This window comes from Neurospora crassa, linkage group III (assembly GCF_000182925.2).
Source record: "Neurospora crassa OR74A linkage group III, whole genome shotgun sequence".
Taxonomy (NCBI): domain Eukaryota; kingdom Fungi; phylum Ascomycota; class Sordariomycetes; order Sordariales; family Sordariaceae; genus Neurospora; species Neurospora crassa.
Genome location: NC_026503.1, coordinates 4,352,401 through 4,370,968, shown reverse-complemented (window position 1 = coordinate 4,370,968; position 18,568 = coordinate 4,352,401). Strand labels below are relative to the sequence as shown.

The 18,568-nt window shown below is 52.6% G+C and overlaps 6 protein-coding genes across 6 annotated transcripts; 3 read left to right on the top strand and 3 right to left on the bottom strand.

Annotated features, from left to right (window-relative positions):
• Positions 1–227: 227 nt before the first annotated feature.
• On the bottom strand, positions 228–3,894 carry NCU07557 (hypothetical protein; the record flags this gene model as incomplete). The annotated part of the gene is made up of 4 exons (XM_953509.1): positions 228–235; positions 335–354; positions 433–3,709; positions 3,774–3,894. The coding sequence occupies 4 exons, from the start codon at positions 3,892–3,894 to the stop codon at positions 228–230; spliced, it is 3,426 nt and encodes a 1,141-aa protein (XP_958602.1).
• A 1,303-nt stretch (positions 3,895–5,197) lies between these two features.
• Positions 5,198–7,747, top strand: NCU07558 (sporulation protein RMD1). The gene is made up of 3 exons (XM_953510.2): positions 5,198–6,821; positions 6,887–7,238; positions 7,302–7,747. The coding sequence occupies exons 1-3, from the start codon at positions 5,598–5,600 to the stop codon at positions 7,376–7,378; spliced, it is 1,653 nt and encodes a 550-aa protein (XP_958603.1). The 5' UTR covers positions 5,198–5,597; the 3' UTR covers positions 7,379–7,747.
• Positions 7,748–8,232: 485 nt separating this feature from the next.
• On the top strand, positions 8,233–10,733 carry NCU07559 (hypothetical protein; the record flags this gene model as incomplete). The annotated part of the gene is made up of 4 exons (XM_953511.2): positions 8,233–8,455; positions 8,514–8,848; positions 9,150–9,189; positions 9,258–10,733. 4 exons carry the CDS (start codon positions 8,233–8,235, stop codon positions 10,157–10,159), a joined length of 1,500 nt encoding a protein of 499 aa, XP_958604.1. The 3' UTR covers positions 10,160–10,733.
• On the bottom strand, positions 10,690–12,943 carry NCU07560 (50S ribosomal subunit L30). The gene is made up of 3 exons (XM_953512.3): positions 12,560–12,943; positions 11,641–12,413; positions 10,690–11,551 (listed from the first exon to the last, which is right to left on the bottom strand). Exons 1-3 carry the CDS (start codon positions 12,594–12,596, stop codon positions 11,255–11,257), a joined length of 1,107 nt encoding a protein of 368 aa, XP_958605.1. The 5' UTR covers positions 12,597–12,943; the 3' UTR covers positions 10,690–11,254.
• A 462-nt stretch (positions 12,944–13,405) lies between these two features.
• NCU16690 (hypothetical protein) lies at positions 13,406–14,224 on the top strand. The gene has a single exon (XM_011395759.1). The coding sequence runs from the start codon at positions 13,593–13,595 to the stop codon at positions 13,914–13,916; it is 324 nt and encodes a 107-aa protein (XP_011394061.1). The 5' UTR covers positions 13,406–13,592; the 3' UTR covers positions 13,917–14,224.
• Positions 14,192–17,623, bottom strand: NCU07561 (hypothetical protein). The gene is made up of 2 exons (XM_953513.2): positions 16,365–17,623; positions 14,192–16,286 (listed from the first exon to the last, which is right to left on the bottom strand). Exons 1-2 carry the CDS (start codon positions 16,744–16,746, stop codon positions 14,620–14,622), a joined length of 2,049 nt encoding a protein of 682 aa, XP_958606.1. The 5' UTR covers positions 16,747–17,623; the 3' UTR covers positions 14,192–14,619.
• Positions 17,624–18,568: the final 945 nt, after the last annotated feature.

Below are 18,568 nucleotides of genomic sequence, written 5' to 3'. Positions count from 1 at the left end.
CTGCCTTGCAAAGCCTTTGGGATTCGCCGTTGTTGTCTTGCCACGGATATAATGTGCAACTTGTTGCGTTCACTGAACGTTGAAACCCTTCGCCGACTTCGAGACATCTGTAAGCTTCGGACCGAAGACCTGTAACTGTAAATTTCAAACCCTCACCTGGTTTGCAAAGAAGGGCCAAGAAAGTGAACTTCGCCAACTGGATCTCCATCGGGTTACAAGTAAACCCTCTACCTATCTATACATTTGGTCACCACAGTCGTTACCTCTACCGAAAACCCAGAAAGTATCGTACGAACGCGCTCATACCTCCTCAACGCTTATAGAATCAACATACAATTCTCCACTATGAAACTTCTGCCAGTGGGTAGTCATAAGCTTGTTATCTCAAAGATTAAGCCATGCATATCTAAGTCCCAACCGCTATCTGCTTACTCCTCCTCACTCAAGTCACCCTCCTCAATTCCTCCCCACTCATCGTCCTCCCCCTCCTGCATCGCCAGCTTCCCATTGCCTTGCCCACGAACAACAGGATCAACATCAATGGCTTTACATTTTCCTTTCTCCTCTCTTGTTGGCCTTCGACGCTTCTTTCCCTTCGCTTTGGCCTTGGCTGCTGCTAATTCTTCCCGGGCATTTCTGTAGTATGTGTGTTGGTTGGCGAGCTCATCATCATCATCATCACCATCATCCGTTCTAGGGGCGGCGGTGCGAAGGGAAGTAGTTGCAGTTGCAGTTGAAGCGTTCACCTTTACCGTTCCAGCCCCCCTTGCCTTTGGCCTTGGCCTTGCCGCCTCCGATATCGATGTCGATGCCGGTACCGGTCCAACTCCTCCAGCATTTCCATTACCTGTACCTGTACTTCGACCTGCAACCTCCGACGACCGTGACGGCATCTGTCTAACCTCCAACCCGCCCAAATCCTTCGGCCCCTTCAGCTTCAACTCCTGAACCCACACCTGCACTTTTCTAAACCGCCACTTGAACAAGTGCGCATCAGGCTCCCATTCTATGTTGAATGGTGTTTTCTCTATCACATTTCCATAGTAATCGTCCGCGTCATTTTCATTGTTTCCCTGCTGCTCATTGATGTCTTTCCCGTTATCAACAACATCATCATCATCATCCTGGCCATTTGCGTTAGTCCATTCCTTGAACCTCGCCTCCGCCTCGGGAACCACCTCGTCCCGCCAGTGCGAAACATCGTTCATCCTCGCGGGTGGCTTCGGCTTGGTTAGGGCTTTGAAGATTTCTAATGCCTCAAGGTTGGCGAGGCGGAGGGTTGTGAAAGTGCCGTGGAGAGTGGTGGCGGGGTGGAGGAGGGTGGAGGAGGGCAGGGGAGGAGGGGGTGGGGGGATGTTGTTGGGAAGACTTCTTCTTCTTCTTCTGGTGTGGGAGATGTCTTCTGAGTCGGATTCTGAAGAGGAGGAGTAGATGGTTGAGGGGGGAGGTGGGGAGTATAATGAGCAGGGTAAGGGGGGTGTGGGCGGGCGTGGTGGATTGATGGGTTGCGATTGCGATGGTGGTTGAGGTTGGGCTTGTTGTGTGGGATCGGAGGGAGCCTGTGGCTCCGGCTGTGGTTGGGTAACTGATTCGGGTTGGGACTTTAGCTCTGGCTGAGCATCTGAGTCGCCCTCAAGTCTTTGGTGCGTCTGAAGTGTAGGCTGCGTCTGTTCGTCTGATGGTGTTTGGATGCTTTGGCTTTGGCCTTGGCCGTCGCTCGTGATTTCCTGCTGCGTCTCGAGTTTGAGTTCGGTTTGCGTTTGCGTTTGGTGACTTTCGGTCTGGGAATTGTTCATGTTCGTCTGGGATCCTGAAGTGACCAAGTCCTCGCTGGTCGTCGATGTGACCCCTTCATTCAACTGCCCATCAACGTCCCCACAGCCGAACAAATCTTCCTCCTCTTCACCATCATCTTCGTCACCCCCCTCAACCCCTTCATCCACTACCTCAACCCCTTCATCTACCTCAACCCTTCCATTTCCACTTCCCATCCCCACTCCCGGACTCTTCGTCTCTTCTTCCTCACTCGGATAATATCTCACAGCCCAAACAGCCCACATCCTCTTTGCATAAATCCCCATGCCCTCCTCGTCCACCCACAACTCTCTCTTCTCCAGTACGTCCCCCAGCATCGCCGCCTCCTCGTGCACATAGTAGAACTGAACGTCCCCATCCTCGTAAAAAATCGTTCCTTTGAACAGGTGGTCGCCTACATATCCTTGTTCCACAGCTTGAAAGGGGATGTCCTCCTTGAGTAGGTTCAGCACCCGTCGTCGGCAGGTTTCGTTGGCCTCCTTTTTGGAGGTGTACACGACCTTCGATCGGTAGTGGCGAACAGAGTCGGACTCGGAGATGGGGTGTTTTTTCGTTTGTTTGATCACGTATTGTAGGATGACATCGGTGGGGGAGAGGAGGGATTGCGCGGGCACGGCTTTCTTGGGTGGAGGGGGTGGAGGGATGGCAGCATCGGGGGCTGGTTCTGGAACTGGAGGAGGAGCAGCTGGGAGGTGATGAGGGGGCGGGGTTGGTGGGCGAGCGTGAATGCTGGTTGTCGGTGCCGGTGGGTTCTTGCTCGATGATGGAATGGTAGACTTCTTGCGTCTTGAGGCTGGCGAAGGCCGAACTGGTCTCCCATCTGTTAGTGATTGTTGGAAATCATTAGTGGCGCGCTGAGCTGTGAACTTATAACCGGTTCGCTCTTCGTTGAAACTGCTGGGGAGATGGTTGACTATCCTTGCATGCTTCGTTTGAGGGCCCTTGTCCTTGAAGAAATTGAATTGATCTACGTCCGCTTGCGTAAGACGTGATATCGAAGGCTTCTCCTTTGAGCGAGACGACTGTGTTGCTTGAGCTGTTTGATGGGTTGCTGTTTGGCTTGATGCCGGATTTTTGCCACCTTGCGTTCTTCGTGCATCTTTGGTTGGCTGGCTCCTCGAAGGAACAGTGGTGTTTGTTGGATTGCTTGTAGTCTTGCCACCGAATATGCTTTCAATGGGGGCTTTGGTGAATTCTCGTAGCACTTGCTCTTCTGTTCGTTTGGGTGCTTGAGTCTCCTTTGCCCTCTCTTTGATCTGCTGGACTTTCTCCGTCGCCTTAACGCCTGCTGTGGTTGGCGTGTTCCTGATACTTTTAGCAATCTCCTTTGACTTCGCGTGATCCAGGCTCGTGCAAGGGCTCATTCGAGAAAGCACGTTTTTACTCAGGGGTCTCAGGGGCGCTCTGATCCGGTAATGAGATGAGCCGGGTTCTCTTTTAAAGCGCTGACGCTGGTCCTTTGAAAAAAGGTGGTCATAATATCCGGGGTACCGGTGCTGTCCGATGCTCAATCTCCGTCTCTTCGCACTGTCGACACTCCCACTACGGCCCAAGACCTCAAGATCTTCGACGACTAGAGGCCTCTTTGAAGGCCCAGCCTCGGCGTCGTGTTTGGTCGACGATGTAGAAAAATTTGCCTGGAGTGACTTCGTGGCATCGTCGCTGTCTTCTGTCCCCTTTGATTCTTTCGCAAGAGCTGCGCGCACATACTCAAACCTTCCCCCAAACGGTTCTTTTTCCTCTACTTTATCCTCAACTGTTCCCTCTTTTGGGGTTTCTTGAACAGGATTTTGCCGCAGGTGGTCCTGGATGGCCGTGTTGAAACGGTTATCATCTGAACTACTTTCATCGTCCGGCTCGGTTCTCTTCGGAGATGATGACGACGTATCAATGGCTGTTTCTTGGAAAGTTGTTAGCTGTCTCGGTCGACATAATGCTGTATGGGGCTGAGTACACACCGTGGCTATGACCGGGTGTTGAGCTGTTTGAACTGCTTGCTGCTGGTTCTGGATCCAGAGCCTGGGTGGATGTCGGCAACGACGTAAACCAAGATTTGGCTGGCCCAAATATCGAGTTCATCGTGGTTGTGTTGTGGAACTCCGAGCACCGCCTGGTCTGTATCCTTTGTATGGATACTTGAATCGCTCCGATACGGCCGTTGCAAGCTCTAACTGATTGACATATAACGGCGCAGTGAGTGTATGGAGGCCATTGATCGAGCAAGTTGTTGAAAGGTGGCAGATATGAGATGGCGTTGAACTCTTGTCAAGGTTAATAATGTGTAGTTGGAACAGCGGCTGCGGACACTTTCGACTCCATAGACACTAGAATACGGACGCAAGACGATGTCTGGGAAGGAAACTGTAAGAGCAGCAATTATCCATCGAGATACAGGTAGATTTCTTGGCGCGGAGTGCGAGTGTCTTTTAATGATCTCCAGAGTAAAAGCAGAGGATGACCTAAGATGCAGAGCGAAGAAGGGAGTGAGGGAAGAGTATCATGAAGCAGAGAAGGAGGGCGAGGAAGAAAGAGGAAGATTCCATTTATGGTACCGCTTGAACGTAACTCCACGTTCTGAAAGAGTGATGTTTAGAGGGATAGAGCACGGCAATGTTAACCAAGGGCTGGGAGGAGTTTGTTGTCGTCGCCATCGCCATCATTGTCTGTGGTGTATTTAGTCGTGGATCCCAGCAAGAAGGTAAACATACAAATATCCACAAATCGTGACATGGCGTTCACCGTAAAGTCAAGTCCAGATGAAATGAAGCCACCAACATTCTACTCATTTCCTCATCCTAATGGCTTGTGTTCAAGGCTCATGACCACAACATCGAGATCATGAGCCCGCGATCCCAAATACGGTAAGATCATGATGTTGAGAGTGGCTGTAGCACCTTATAGTGGTGACTTGATGAGTTGAATGAATTGAAGCTATTCCCGTTTTTGACGACGCATATAATGAGGGGGGGTAACATTGGATGACGGATGATGTTCCTCAAAACAAAGCCCGACAGGGGAAGCTTGCAGCTGGTGCCCGCTGGAGGAGCATTCCCCATTGTGCTGGGGAGGCGGGCTGGGGCTAGACCGGGAGCATCTGAGGTACCGCCCGTTCTCCGCATTTTAAGCCTTTGTCGCATTGGCCAGGTGGGGGCCAGTCTTGCCTGAAAAGAGCAGCAAAAGATTTCAAATTTGTCTTGTGAGTGGTCGCTGAGGTGTCTCGGGCGCGGCAGTCCACTGCCCTGTAGCATAATGGCCGGCCCCGGAGCCGCGACCACACACCACTGTTTGGGGTTTCAAGCGGACGACCATCTCACCGGCCACAAGACGTCACTGACGGCATCTCTCTTTCTCGGCCGGCTCCAAATCTTGCCTTTGGGCCCATCCTTGACCCGACACGGACCCAGAAAACCACCACCACCACCACCACCACCACCAAAACTACTCCGCAGACGCCTCCATCACCGTCCGCCACAACGGCCGACGATTCGTGTTTCTGATCTTTTTCTGTTCTTTTCTGGCCCAACCAGCGAGCATCGCATTTTTTCCCGCTTGAGTGTGGTGTGTTGATATACAGAATAAATACCCATTGTTTTTGGCTTCTCCAGAGATCCACGTTGGCGCTTGAGGTGGCCTTGTCGATATCTCCAGTTTGCTTGTTCCCTTCGTGCGACCAGTCCTCCATCGGTGATTCAGCAAAAACACACGAGACGCATAAAACCCAGGTCTACCACAAAACAGCACCCACCACAACAACCAACTAGTCGATTGCGACGACATTCACAATGGAGAACACTACGCCGTCAGAGAATACACCGCTCCTCCCCACTACGACACCATCATCGCCCGACGTCAGCCGTCCCACGAGACCGCAACGAACTGTCACCTTCAACCCCAATCCCGTTACCAAGACCATCGAGCCCGAGGCAGCCTACCGTCAGGCCCGCGCCTCGCATCCAAGCCTACCGCATCCGCCAATGTCCCCTTCAAGTTCCTCCGCCATTAGCACTGGTGGTCTCGGCGGCGGCCCCCCCATGTTATCGGCCTTGAATGGCAAGATGCGACGACGGAACAGCGGCGGTACTATCGGAACCAACCACAATTCCGGCCTGCCCTATACGTCTGCTGGCAACACTCACCTGCCCAAGATCGGCCCCCAACGTAGCACCAAGAACGCCCAGAAGCTCAAGCTGTTACCCAACCCAGAGCTGGAGGAAGATGGCGTCGACGAGGAGTCCGGTCGCGACGTATACTCGCAGTACACCCGTATCAAGGATCCCACGGCCCGTCGTGATGCTGCGCGCCTCGGCAAGGCGGATCGCGACAGGCTGCCCAGAGTGACGGCGTACTGCACAGCTAGTAGGTACCAGATGGACGGCCTTATGCGGTTCCTCAAGAGCAGATCCAAGAGTCGGGGCGCAAACCCAAAGTTGATCGACGAGTGCATCTACACTCCTTATAGCTACAATCCCAAGCAGGCGGCTGAGAACAACCGGGCCGAGGCAGAAGCCCAGGAGCAACAACAGCTGGGGCTTTTTGACCCGATACATTCTCGCAGACATTCCACCGGCGAGGTGACGCAAGGTGACAGCAGTGGTTATCAAAGTACAGAGGACCTGATCAGTCTCAATCTCAATGGAGGCAGCACCTCCAGGGAAGGTGTTCAGGACATGGTGGCCCAAGGGGTCATCAGCGACGAGAACGCTGTGTCGGATGACCCGCTGGCTGATTTCGACATTCAAGTCCACACTCCGGAAGTCTTCCTCTTTGAGTACGGTGTGGTGGTAATATGGGGCATGTCGGTTGCCCAAGAACAGCGGTTCCTAAAGGAGATTGCAAAGTTCGAGTTGGAAAAGTTGGGGCCGGACGATACGGAGACGGAGTACTTCAACTTTTACTATACACACGAGTACCAGGCCCGGATCTACAACGACTTCATTACCTTGCGAGACAAGAACAACTACATGACGAAACTGGCCATTTCCCACGCTCTCGCCCAGAGTGTGAAGGTTGGTTTCTCACCTTACTATACTTTGTGCCTGACGTAAGACTGCTGGCTAACCCTATCACATAGACGTCTCTTTTTGAAGAACTCATTGCCTCAACCATCGAGACATGCAAGGACATCCCCACGCAGATTGCATTGACGGGCAAGATCGACCTCAGCCGGCAACAGATCAATATGCAAATTGGAGAGCTCTTCATATTGCGTGTCAACATTCACCTAAACGGCTCCGTCCTCGATACACCGGAGCTGTTCTGGGTCGAGCCACAACTCGAACCATTGTACAAGGCCGTGCGCAGTTACCTCGAGATGGACCAGCGTGTCAAGTTGCTGACAGAGCGTATGGATGTCATTGCCGATCTGTTGGCTGTTCTCAAGGACCAGCTAACTCACGGTCACGGAGAGAAACTAGAGTGGATCGGTAAGCGGCCATGCACACATACACCCTCAACAACATCCTGGGATCATGCTAACTACTTTATAGTGATTGTCCTTATTGCTGCCGAGATTCTCGTGGCGGCCGTAAACATTGTTGTCGATTTGTATGCGGGCGTTGACTAGAAGAAGACAGCAACTCGGGATACAGTGCCAACAGAGGGGTGGTCCCTGCGTAACTCACTTCTTTTCCTTTTAATTATTTTCTGCATGGAATTGGGCATCTTTCTGAGCACTGGAGGAGTTCTGGGCCTAAAGGCGATGAGCTGTGACGTTGTTTTTGTCTGGTTGGATTCTTTGGTGGATAGCATTTAGAAGGGATGGCGCTTCGTAGGGCCAGTGATGAACAAGAAAGGCAGAGAGAGAGAGCCTTGATATGCCAGAGAAAATAGGTCAAAGAGCGCCAACGATATTCTCGTTCTGGCTTGACGACCCGTGATAGACGATATACCAGTAAGACTTCATTTCATTATCTTAACCAGACGTGATACTCTGCCCGTTTTTCTATCTTTCCCCGGTACTTCGATTGGCCGGGTGACATTCCCTACTCTTCCTTCATCTGATGTTCCGGCAGATACATCATGATACATCATGAAACATACTATGGGACGGTCAAGGCACCAAACAGGCAGGACTGGGCAGGTGTCCGTCGGTGACGTTCCCGTCGCAAACGAAGAAGGAACTGCAGCACACGGAAGTGACAGGCACAGCTTCCAGTTCGCGAGGAAGGTACGACGAAGGCAAGCCGATAGCGGAAGTCGCGTCTACCGCGATGCCTGGGCAGTGAGGACACTTGGGATTTTCCTCACGGGGGTTTCATTACCTTTTCACCCCACCTCGGCGTTCGAACATTGTTTTCCTACCATCATCCTTCCTCCAGGGTCGTTAGGCATTCAACTTCGCAAGATCTGCTCGCATCAGGCTCAAAACTTATGTTGATGGACATCTAGATCGCGGCTTCGATCCTGATCTCTGTCAAAATGGAGGTCGACAACGTCAACTTCTGGGGCCATCTACCCACTATCCTTGACGCGATTGCCGATGCCGAGTTCATTTCGCTTTCTGTAATCGGTTATCCCGATGCTGTCGTCAAAGCTAACCTGACCAAGGAGGAGCTCTACCGCGAATTGGTAAATCACTCCAAGATTTACCACATCACCAAGATTGGCCTTACTTGCCTCCAATACGACGAGAAGCAAAAGGGTACGTACGATGGCAATCTCTTAGCCTGGGTGTTCACCGAGGTAACTGACATTCCGAGTCTCAGCATACTCTGCGCGCAGCTTCAACTTTGCCATCACCCCTTGGTTCCTTTCTGCAAATATCCAGGCGGAACTCATCGCAAAGACCGTCAATCGAACGTTTTCCTTTTCATACGACACCCTTCAACAGTTGGCGACAAACGGCTGGGGTTTTAACGAAGCTTGGGAACGGGGTGTTCCTTACTTGGCCCGCTGGGAGGCGCAAACAGTCGAGGAGCGTTTCCTCCAGCCTTGGGAGACCAAGAAGCCATTGGACATCAACAAACTAGATGCCGAGTCCCAGAAATTTCGGGCATGGGCCAATGAGCAGATCACATCTTGGCTGAAAGAAGAGGTACGATGACTCCTTCTGATTTTGTCTGTCGACTTGCTGGTCATCAAGCTCATGCCCGCTTTCCTTTACAGGACAAAACTCTTGACTTAGCAACCCCCTCAGGCGAACGGCTTACTAGCCTTCAAGTTGGACTCATCTGCCAACTTGTCTACTCCTGCTTTGATGACTGTCGCGCAACTCTTAGAGATGACAATCGAATCATGCAGATCACGAAGCTCAGTCGCACAGAGCTCACCATTGAGGTCAGGGAAACAGCCACAATTCAATAGTTTAGGACTGTTTTACTGATCGATGCTCACAGAGATTGACGAACCGCCGCATTGCACTGGCGCGACAGTCAGGTAAGCGACTCCAATAGCACTTCATGACACCCAGGCCTTTCTGGTTCCACTAACGTTTGTTCTTGCAGGATTTCTCTACGTGGTGGAGGCCCTCCTCGGGGGACAATTTGCCAACGACATCGAGCCCGAACTATGCTTGGCATACGTATCGGTGGTGGATCGTGACTTGCGAAATCAACTTATTTCGGCTTTCCGCGACAGACTTAGAGCAGCTGAGGATAGAAACAGGCTCAGACGACCTATCCTGCTCATACACTCTCAGCTCGACATGCTGTGTCACTTTTACTCGACATTTTTGGGCCCCCTTCCAGAGACATTCGACGGATTCACAAAAGAAATACACAACATTTTCCCTCGGATCGTGGATAACAGGATTCTGTATCCCCTCAACAACTATCCATCTCCCTCGTTCCACGGGCACAAGCCTTCAATTGAGTTCATCTCTGCCGCAGAGGAAGAGGGAGGACCCGGGGTCACACCAGTACGAGGATTCGAATACCAGAACAAGATGGCTGAAGAACACGGTCTTTACGGCTGGTATTCCAACCTCGCATTCCTCAAGGTTGCAGCTAAGAAGCTGCAGAAGGAGCAGTGGCTGAGCAAGACTCGGCCCGAGAAGACGTGCGGGAGCATGAGAATGAAGACGGTAAAACCAAGCAAGCTTTTCTTCACGCTCAATCCCTTTGCGCCCAACAGCATTATCAGTCGTCGGTCAAGTATTTGTTCTTCTGTCGCTTCTGGTATGACTGGAAGCATGGTTGACACCCCGCCCAGTGTTTTCGGTGACGGCAGTGATGAGGAGGAGGAGGAGGAGGAAGAGAAGCAGGAGGCACCTGAGGTTCATCGTCTCCCCCCGTGGGAGGCAGTTTTCTGGGAAAAGTTTGGAAACAAATTGGTCCTTGACCACGGTGAAGTTTTGGCGCTCACCACTTCGATTCCGCTCAGAAAGTCCCGGATTCGGAATCTCTAGGATGATCATCGGGACCTCCTGTATGAGCTCCTTTTTGTGTGGGCTTTGGGCACGATTTGTGTGTTATTCAGATTGCTTTTCAGATGGGTGGAGATTTGAGACTTGACTTGTGTGTGGTGTGGTAATGCCAACAAGTAATTTGTTAATGATGTACGAGGAATGGAGGAGTACACCACTGGTACGCGCGCGAGAAGTGTCCCAGCTAGAGGTGTAAGCCAACGGCCTTATATGGATGATCAAGGAGGATGTCCTGATGGAGGCGTAGGAGACGTGTGAAGATATCCTACAGGCCGCCGTGGTGTGGACTTTCAACCAGCTCAAAAGTACCGTTGCTTTGGTCTGCGGCTGGCACAAGCTTTGACTGTGTGTCTCAAGCCGGGAGAACCGGTGTTCATCATTGATCAAGGCTGGATCTTGAAGAGGTCACTGCCATACCTATCCACGTCTCTAATGCAGAATCGGGTCACAGATATGTGATTAGCTCAGTCTGTCTTGTTTGTGTATGTTAGTATCAGACTTCACCTCAGATAGCGGTATGACCAACCCAGCGGATGTCTGGTAGTATTCACCAACCATCTCGCATCCTGTATGACATCTTCATCCCAAATCTCTATACACAGCATATGTTTTTACATTACAAACAACACCCTCTCTCGTCCCTGTGCTTCATGTCAGCCTTCGCCCGCTTCTTGCAGACATGGCATGCGAGCTTGGCTTCGGCCTGGTCAAGTACGCTGAGGCGTGCGAGGCCTTTGAACTGTCAAGTCAAGTTCCAAACCATCTCTGATTCTCTTCCTCGAGACCTTTGATTGTGTTCGGCTAGGGGGCGGTCCAGGTCTACTCAGCGCATAAACAACAATTGTACCTTGCCACCGACCGACTAAAACCATCTTTTGATATCAATACATTTGTACACATGCTTCTCTCTTCTTCTTCTTCCGCCACCCACTGCACTTCCCCATTCTATTTCCCCGGAAGATAATGGTGTAGTCTCACCGACTTCGACCATCGACTCATCATCACCTCTCCAACCTTGTTCTTCCATACTTCACTTCACCAGACCAGGCTACATAGGGTGTTGTTGTGTTGTGTTGTTCACCTCTCAGCAAACATGCCCTTGACGCTGTGGAAGTACTCCTCCGCCAACGTGCTGCGCAGCTCCTCCTGCGTGAGCCACTTGAAGTCGACCAGATCATGCAGGTTGTCGGTCAGGTCGGCCTGGCCGGCCATGATGCGGCCCTTGAGGAAGAAGATCTTCTCGCCCTTCTTGAGCAGGGCGCCGTCCTTCTGGCCGAAGACGGGGCGGACGACGTGGTGGGCTACGGGCACGCGGCCGACGATCCACGTGTTCATGTTGACGCCTGCGGACTCGGCGAGGATGCGGGCTGCGGTCTGTTTATCGTCATCATCAAAGGTTAGTTGGCCGCGAGTTTTGGAAAATGGTTGGAAGTTGGGTTGGGGAAAAAGGGAATATAACGAACCTCATGCAACCCCTCATCCGTAGGCACCACGCCCGTAGGGAACATCCACTTGGCCTCCTCGCCTTCCTTGTCCGCCTTCTTTTTGACTACCAGATAAAGCGTCTTGTCCAGCGCGCGATCCAACCGCTTGACATCCCCTTTCTCATCCGCCTCCGTCCGTCTCGGCATCGGCTTCTCGACGGGGACCCGGTCCTCGGCGGGGATCTCCTCGCCATCCTCCGACACGCGCATCTCCGCGTCGGCAAGCAATTTCTCCACCATGTGCTTTCTCGACGACGTCTGCGACCCCACCAGCACCTCGTCGTTCCACGCCATCCGGCCGCGCGGGTTGTACCGACCAATGTCCTTGGCGGGCACGCCGTGGCGCTCCTTCAGCTTGATGCGCCAGTCCAGGTCGGCGGCCGTGTCCTTCTTGAAGTAAAAGTCCTTGCGGAAGGGGGCCGTCAGCCGCTCGTTGAGGCGCTTCTGGTAAAAGTAAAAGGATTCTTCAAAGGGGGTGAGGTCGCGCGTCAGCAGCGGGGGGCGGGTCAGGATCACGCCCGACTTGATGCGGTAGATTTGCGACGAGGTCGAGGTGGCGGCGTGGGTGCCTGTTGATGTGGTGACGGGCGGGTGAGGAGGGGGTAGTGTTGTTGTGGTCGTGGCAGTGGCAGTGGCAGTGGCAGTGGCAGAGGCCTCGGCGGAGTAGAAACGTCTAGGTGCGCTGGTGACGCCGGCGGGCGCAAGTACTCGGGTTTGGTTGCGGCATTGTAGGCAGATGGACCGTTGTTGGCCTGGAAGGAAGAGAAAGAACAGATTGCGACGGGTTAGTTATGGTGTCTTTAAGCTTAAAGTTTGCGATCGGAAGCCATGCATGGAAAACACCAATTCGTAACGAGTTGACGATACGAAAAGAAGATAAAGAAAAAGTGGTCCATACTCCTAAGGAGAGCAGCTCCCCTACTCGACGCCGACATGATGGGCAGTATATATGACTTGGTTGTTGAACGGGGCCCGGGTGTGTAGACAACGGGACACGGGACGGGGAGAGGGAGGGAGGACGGGTGAATCTTGCGCGCGCGCCAATCCTCAACGCAACTCTCTCTCTCTCTCTCGCAAGTCTCGGGGTGGATGCGGGACGGGGTCGGTCGGTCGGTCGCTGCGGCGGGCGGGCGGGCGGGCAGGCAGGCAGGGCAGAGCGGACGGACGGGCGACACACAGCGCGGGAAACCGGCCGTGAACTTTTTCGATGTCCGCAGCCCCACTCTTTCCCTGGGGCCCTCCCGCCTGCCGCGCTGCCGCCGCGCACCGATCAGTCAGGTCCCCTCCCTGCTCGTTTCGTTCCTGGTCGCGATTGAACAATTGAGTCTTGGCAACCGATTTACTTTCCTTCACCGCCTTCCCTTTTCGAAAGCTTCCCTTTTTCTTCTCCAAAACCAATCCCCCCCGCTACCTACCCCACCATAACTTTCACGTCCTCAGTTAGGTTCACGGCTCCTACGACCCCACATGACCACTCACCTGACCGAAGCGGGTCCAGCAAACTTTTGAACTGAACTGCTGCAATAAAACTGCCACCAATCCCCCCTCCCCTTCTCTTCTTCCTTCTTCTTCTTCTTTTTTTTCTTTCTTCAAGGCACCATTCCTTATCATCACGACGTTTCTCTTCCTCCAAAACTGTCCTGATCATTTAGTCCGTGCCGAGAGGAACCACCATGAGCAGACGAATTCGCTAGCGGTACCTGCCTATAAACGCTCTACCGGGTTGCTGTTAGATAGAATCTGCTTACATATTTTTCTCCTGCGAACTCTCGTGACGGTTTTGCATTGTATGTATGTAATAATACTGCAGACTGTCTTGTGTGTGTGTGTGTGTGTTTGCTCTTTCTGAGAAATGAGCTTGGCCCAGTCAGTCTGGTCAGTCAGTCTCCTTCTCCATGGCATGTACACTACGTGTGAGGAGACTTCGCTAGATGAAAGTCAAGATGGGGCTGGTTTCTTTGAAAGTGTTATTCTTGCCACTTCGTGAAATGCTTCCCCGTCTCGAATTTCTCAAGCCTCGTTTTTGTGGCACGCGTCTTGTCTGGCTGCTTGGTGTCCTGTCGATTCATTCCTTGACTTTGGATATGAACCTTCCTGAGATCATTCATGGATCGTTCTCCATCCCCGACACTTGCTTGTCGTCACTCCGGTCAATGTCGCGATCAAGCACGGCCACATCTACTGAAGTCTCAGCTACGCCGCAATGCACATACTGCCCAGCTCAGAATATTCATTTCCACCATCCATGTCGCTGATCACGATATACATATGCGTGCTTCATCTCATAGAATTATCAGACCTGCCTCCTTGCTAGCGTTCGGACAAGCTTTCCAAATCTTTACTAGGCTACGTATCAGAATGGATGGACAAGTTAGTGGAATATCAAAAAAAGATGAACAAGAATAGAATGAGCAGTCATCACGTTATCAACCGACTTGTTCAGCACACCTTGCGCAATGCCGGAAACAGTGGACTACACTACATAGTCCAAGTTCCTTAACGATGACCAAAATGCAACAAAAAAAAAAAAAAAAAAGTCATGTCTGTTCATTGAAAAGATCCTAATGTATAAAAACTACCGCACGCCAGTTGTCCGCCAGGATATTTACCCAGATTCACCCCAGCCGGCCCTGATACCATACACCATCTAACATATACATCACATGAGTGATCAGAAAGTACTTCTCCTTTCTATCATGCCCAATACATAAGCGTCATCCTGATCAACGATGACTGAGCAAAGCTTCCGTGCCAGCAACCGCTTGGATGCTGGACCAAGTCCGACGCCTTTTTCCGCGCTCACACTTTGCTCTGTTTCCAAGCCCTCATTGTACCTGCAATGTAATCCCCACAGAGCTCTGGAACCCCCATTACCGAAACGCCCTGCCAATCAAAAGCGATAGGCATCATGATAGTCGGGCATGTTGTTGGTCAGCTCCCAATGAGCCAAGTGTCAACTCAGGCCTTCAACTGTTCAACCGCCCTAGTAACCTCCTTGGCCGCAAGCTTCTCCCAGCTCTGTTTCAGCTCTTCGCCTAGATCCATTGCAGGATTCTTCACTTCCTCGTAAAGCTTCCTCGACACATCTCGGTTGATGGCCTCGTACTGCTCCGCAGTGATTTTCTGCGAATGCCAGTGAGGCCTTAATGCTCCCCGAACTATACTGTTGATGCTCTGTTTGACGTCTCGAGGTAGAGCGGGTCGTGATGGCGATGTCTCTGGGGATCTGTGTGAAGCATCGGGATGAGGCCGCCGCGCTAGCGATGTCTGGATAGGCATCGATGCCGACGATGATGATCCACCAGCGGCTGCCGAGCCAGTTTGCTGGCGGGAACGACCGCGCTGTTGCTCCGTGTCACTGTTCTCGGGCGAGGTTCGACTCCTAGGTCTGTTGTTCGGCGAGGACGACCGGGAAGTCTTAGCTGTCGGTGATGTTGGTCGGTTGAGCGAAAAGTTTGCTGGAGCATAGACAGGGGCCAGATAGGAGCTGAGGCCAGGGGAACTCGGCCGGCTCATGACCATCGGCGGTGTTGTTGCCCGGGGACTGACATAGGTAGGAATCGGCGACCCCGTGTCGATGCTTCCTGGAACAGGAAATTCGGGAAGATCTCGGAAGCCATCCTCCTCAGAAGGCGTGCTCATCTCTACTTCCTTGAGCAACGACGATAAGAAAGACGGCGCTGCTTCGGCGGATGCTGATGATCCGGCGGTGGTGGATGAGCTCGGCTGATTCGCCGCAGAGGTGGATGGTTCCCCGTTCTGATGGGTGTGTAGTCTCCGCGTTCGAGGCCTTTTCAGCTTCCTCTCCGGCTCATGGTGTGATGCTTCGACTTCTTCACCACTAATGGAGCGTGACTTGCGCTTGCGACTCGCGGAGCTCTCCTGGTTACCCCTGGCCATCTCAAAAGCACCCCATGCGCGTTCTTCTTCGCGTGTCTGTTGAGGGGACGGTTCGCGCGGGATATACCGACTTTGAAACACACTAGGCATGTTGGTGGTAAAGACGTCTCGAGCCCCCAGTCTAGTGGCGATCATCAGACGCTGCTGCCACCGCTCATGCTCTAGCCTCTCCTGCTCCCTAAGTCGCTGTGAGCGGCGGTAATTCTCCAGGTCTTCGAGTGTTCCATCGTCACCATCGTCATCCTGATAGTCAAGGTCCAAGCTCAGGGCATCCCAAACTCTGCCGGCAATCCTACCCCAAGCACCTTGCCACTCGTCAGAGCGAGCTCTTATCCTGGCCCGGCGCATGCTGCCTTGGGTTCGTGGGAAATAGTAGTTGCCGCGCTCGCGCCGGGCGTTCTGAGAGCCACGACGGGTTCTCGGAGCTGGCGCAAAGTCTTCGGGCATCCCATCTTGGGCGTTGATATCCTCACCTAGCACGTCCGCACATTCCATGCAGAACCAGTGGCTAGGCGGGACCCTCTCCAGGCCAATGCAATACGTATGATATGGCACATCGCACCCATCGCACAGCAGTAGAACCTCCTCGTTATCTGAGCGGTTGCAGACTGGGCACGGTAGGCTAACATCCTCTTCGGGCTCGGGATTCTCGTCAAGCCATTGTTGGGGGTCGAACTCGGCTACCTGCTTCTTATCCTCGACATGGTAGGAATTCAGGAGTTTGCCTGCCATGGACCGGTTAGCAATGCTGTTCGTTTCCGCATGCACAGTGATTTTCAATGGGAACCGGAAGCGTAACTCACCTCCTATCTTGTCGTACACATGCACCAGGTGGAATTGCTGGCGGCAAATGGGGCAGCTATTGGCCTTGTCGGTCCATAGTCGTAGGCAAGAATCGTGCAGCGCGTGGCCACAAACTTGGATCTCGGCTACATGGTCGTGTTTGTTGTCGTGTTTCCGGGTACCTGTGTTGCTGGCGGTTGTGCTAACGGGGCTGTTGTCGCTGTTGCCGGCATCGTCCTTGGGTGTAACTGCGTCTACTTCGATGGATGCGGCGGGCGCTCCGGGCTCACTTGGATCCCCTGTAGCAGGGCCGGCAGGAGCGCTGACGAAGGACGAAGGGAGTGGGTCTGGGGGTAGTTGGACGTCTAGAGTCTCTAGACAGACAATGCACTGATCAGCCATGACGACTGGGATGGTGGCGCGATGCTTAGAGAGGCAGCTTCTGGGCAAAAGACGGGCAATGAAGTCATGCAACTGAGAAGATAAAATATGAGATGTGCAGGGCACGATTGGCAACGTCTAAAGGAGTTACCTGACCAAGCACTCCAAGCAAGCGACGATGGGCCTCCCCTGTCCGAAATGAAATAACAACGTGGGTAGTTAGGTCACTCCAGGGCGAGCAAAGAGGTGTTGAAATGTTGCTATGGTTGGCGGTGCTGGCGGTGCTTTGGCGGTGGTGGTAATGGTGTGTAAGTGATTTGCGGCAGCAGGTGTGGGTTTGGGTTTGTGCAGTGGAGGTGGGTAAGTAGTTTGCCGCTGGTGGAAGCAATGTGGAAAAAGGTGAGGTGAGTTGCGGGAGGGAAAGACGGCCAGAGTGCAGCAGAGGGAGGTCCGGTAGAGGTAGGTCACAGGTCGGATCCGTTTTGTGAATGGTGACGGGATGCCAGGCAGGTGAAGGGAAGCAACGTCAAGCTAGAAAGTGGAATTTCAAGGTTGCCGTGAACGGGCCACTCACGAACGAGCGCCGTAGAGAGAAGGTGGAAGCCAACAAGGGACCTGGAACCTGGAACCTGAAAGCTTCAACGAACGGATGAAAAGCCCAGTGTCGAGTAGGTAGAGGTAGGCAGGCAGGCAGGCAGGTAGGTAGGTAGGTAGGTAGGTAGGTAGAACCGAGGGGCAGACTTGAGAACCTGAAGAGAATCCGAGAACCTTTGTGGTTCGTTTTTCAGTCAGGGAAGGGTCCGGGTTTCCGTTGTCATGCACGGGCGTTGTTTGTTTGGAGGGTCGAGCGTTGGACTTTTTTGGAGAAACCAGAGGCCACTGCTTAAGAAGGAAGACTGAGTGATGCCTGCCATGGAAATTATTCCAGATCTGGAGACGGCTTTTTCGCCTTCAAAGCCCCGTGTTAAACGCAACCGAGACATGGACCAATCCCATTCGAGGCCCCGCCCAAGATTCACCAGCCAAGGACAGGGTCGGAGGTCACATAAATAGGTACATAAGTAGCGGGAGCTGTAGTACCTAGGAGAGGTAGGTAGCAGCACTGGACAACTGTGATGATGATATACAGGTACCTATGGAGGTGTGTGTTCAGCCTACCTACCGTATAGACCCCCGGCCGGGGGTTAATGTTCAACTTTCAGGGAAAGCAGACATAGTCTGTAAGCACCCATACTACCTACCTATGTACCTACAACAGTCATGCTCACCAAAAACTGCACTGCATGCAAGACGGCGATTTTGAATTTCTCCACCCTCCAGCGCCCTCGAAAAGACACGTGGGAAAAGCCAGCTGACTCACGGTTGCTTGTTGGTCTAATAATCTAGACACTATCATGGTTGCCAAAACCTTTTGAGTTCCCAAGCCTCGAACGCCAAGCATGGAGGTAACGAGCGCCTGGTCCGGGCAGGCAATCAAATGATTATTCTAGTTGAGGAAGGACACCCGCGGGATGAAAAGGGCGGGGAAGTAGGTAAGATCGTGACGGGCACAAACAGTCCATGTAACGATTATGGAATGAGAACCTTGATGCGTGATAGGTCATCCTGCTCGCTTTTTGCTAAGTACAAGTACCTGCCCAAAACTGTTGGTCTGGATCTGGATAACGGAGGGTTGCCTCAAGATGCCCAGGTACCTCTACGGTTACATGTAGGCACCGCCAAGTGATAGGCTGATGCTATTGTTGATTTATGGTGATGACTGTCACTTTGAGGACCAAGTACTCGTTCACAATTTTAGAATTCCTCACGACAAAAATGTTAGGATTACTATAGGCAACAGTGA

What these genes read in the sequence shown, in the direction of transcription:
- NCU07558 (XM_953510.2), top strand. Translation starts at nt 5,598, where the DNA reads ATGGAGAACACTACGCCGTCAGAGAATACACCGCTCCTCCCCACTACG. An exon ending in CTCTCGCCCAGAGTGTGAAG is followed by an intron (nt 6,822 to 6,886) that starts GTTGGTTTCTCA and finishes CCTATCACATAG; the next exon opens with ACGTCTCTTTTTGAAGAACT. An exon ending in AGAGAAACTAGAGTGGATCG is followed by an intron (nt 7,239 to 7,301) that starts GTAAGCGGCCAT and finishes ACTACTTTATAG; the next exon opens with TGATTGTCCTTATTGCTGCC.
- NCU16690 (XM_011395759.1), top strand. Translation starts at nt 13,593, where the DNA reads ATGAAAGTCAAGATGGGGCTGGTTTCTTTGAAAGTGTTATTCTTGCCA.
- NCU07560 (XM_953512.3), bottom strand. Translation starts at nt 12,596, where the DNA reads ATGTCGGCGTCGAGTAGGGGAGCTGCTCTCCTTAGGA. An exon ending in GGGAGCTGCTCTCCTTAGGA is followed by an intron (nt 12,414 to 12,559) that starts GTATGGACCACT and finishes TCTTCCTTCCAG; the next exon opens with GCCAACAACGGTCCATCTGC. An exon ending in CGGATGAGGGGTTGCATGAG is followed by an intron (nt 11,552 to 11,640) that starts GTTCGTTATATT and finishes GACGATAAACAG; the next exon opens with ACCGCAGCCCGCATCCTCGC.
- NCU07561 (XM_953513.2), bottom strand. Translation starts at nt 16,746, where the DNA reads ATGGCTGATCAGTGCATTGTCTGTCTAGAGACTCTAGACGTCCAACTA. An exon ending in TGTGTACGACAAGATAGGAG is followed by an intron (nt 16,287 to 16,364) that starts GTGAGTTACGCT and finishes GGTCCATGGCAG; the next exon opens with GCAAACTCCTGAATTCCTAC.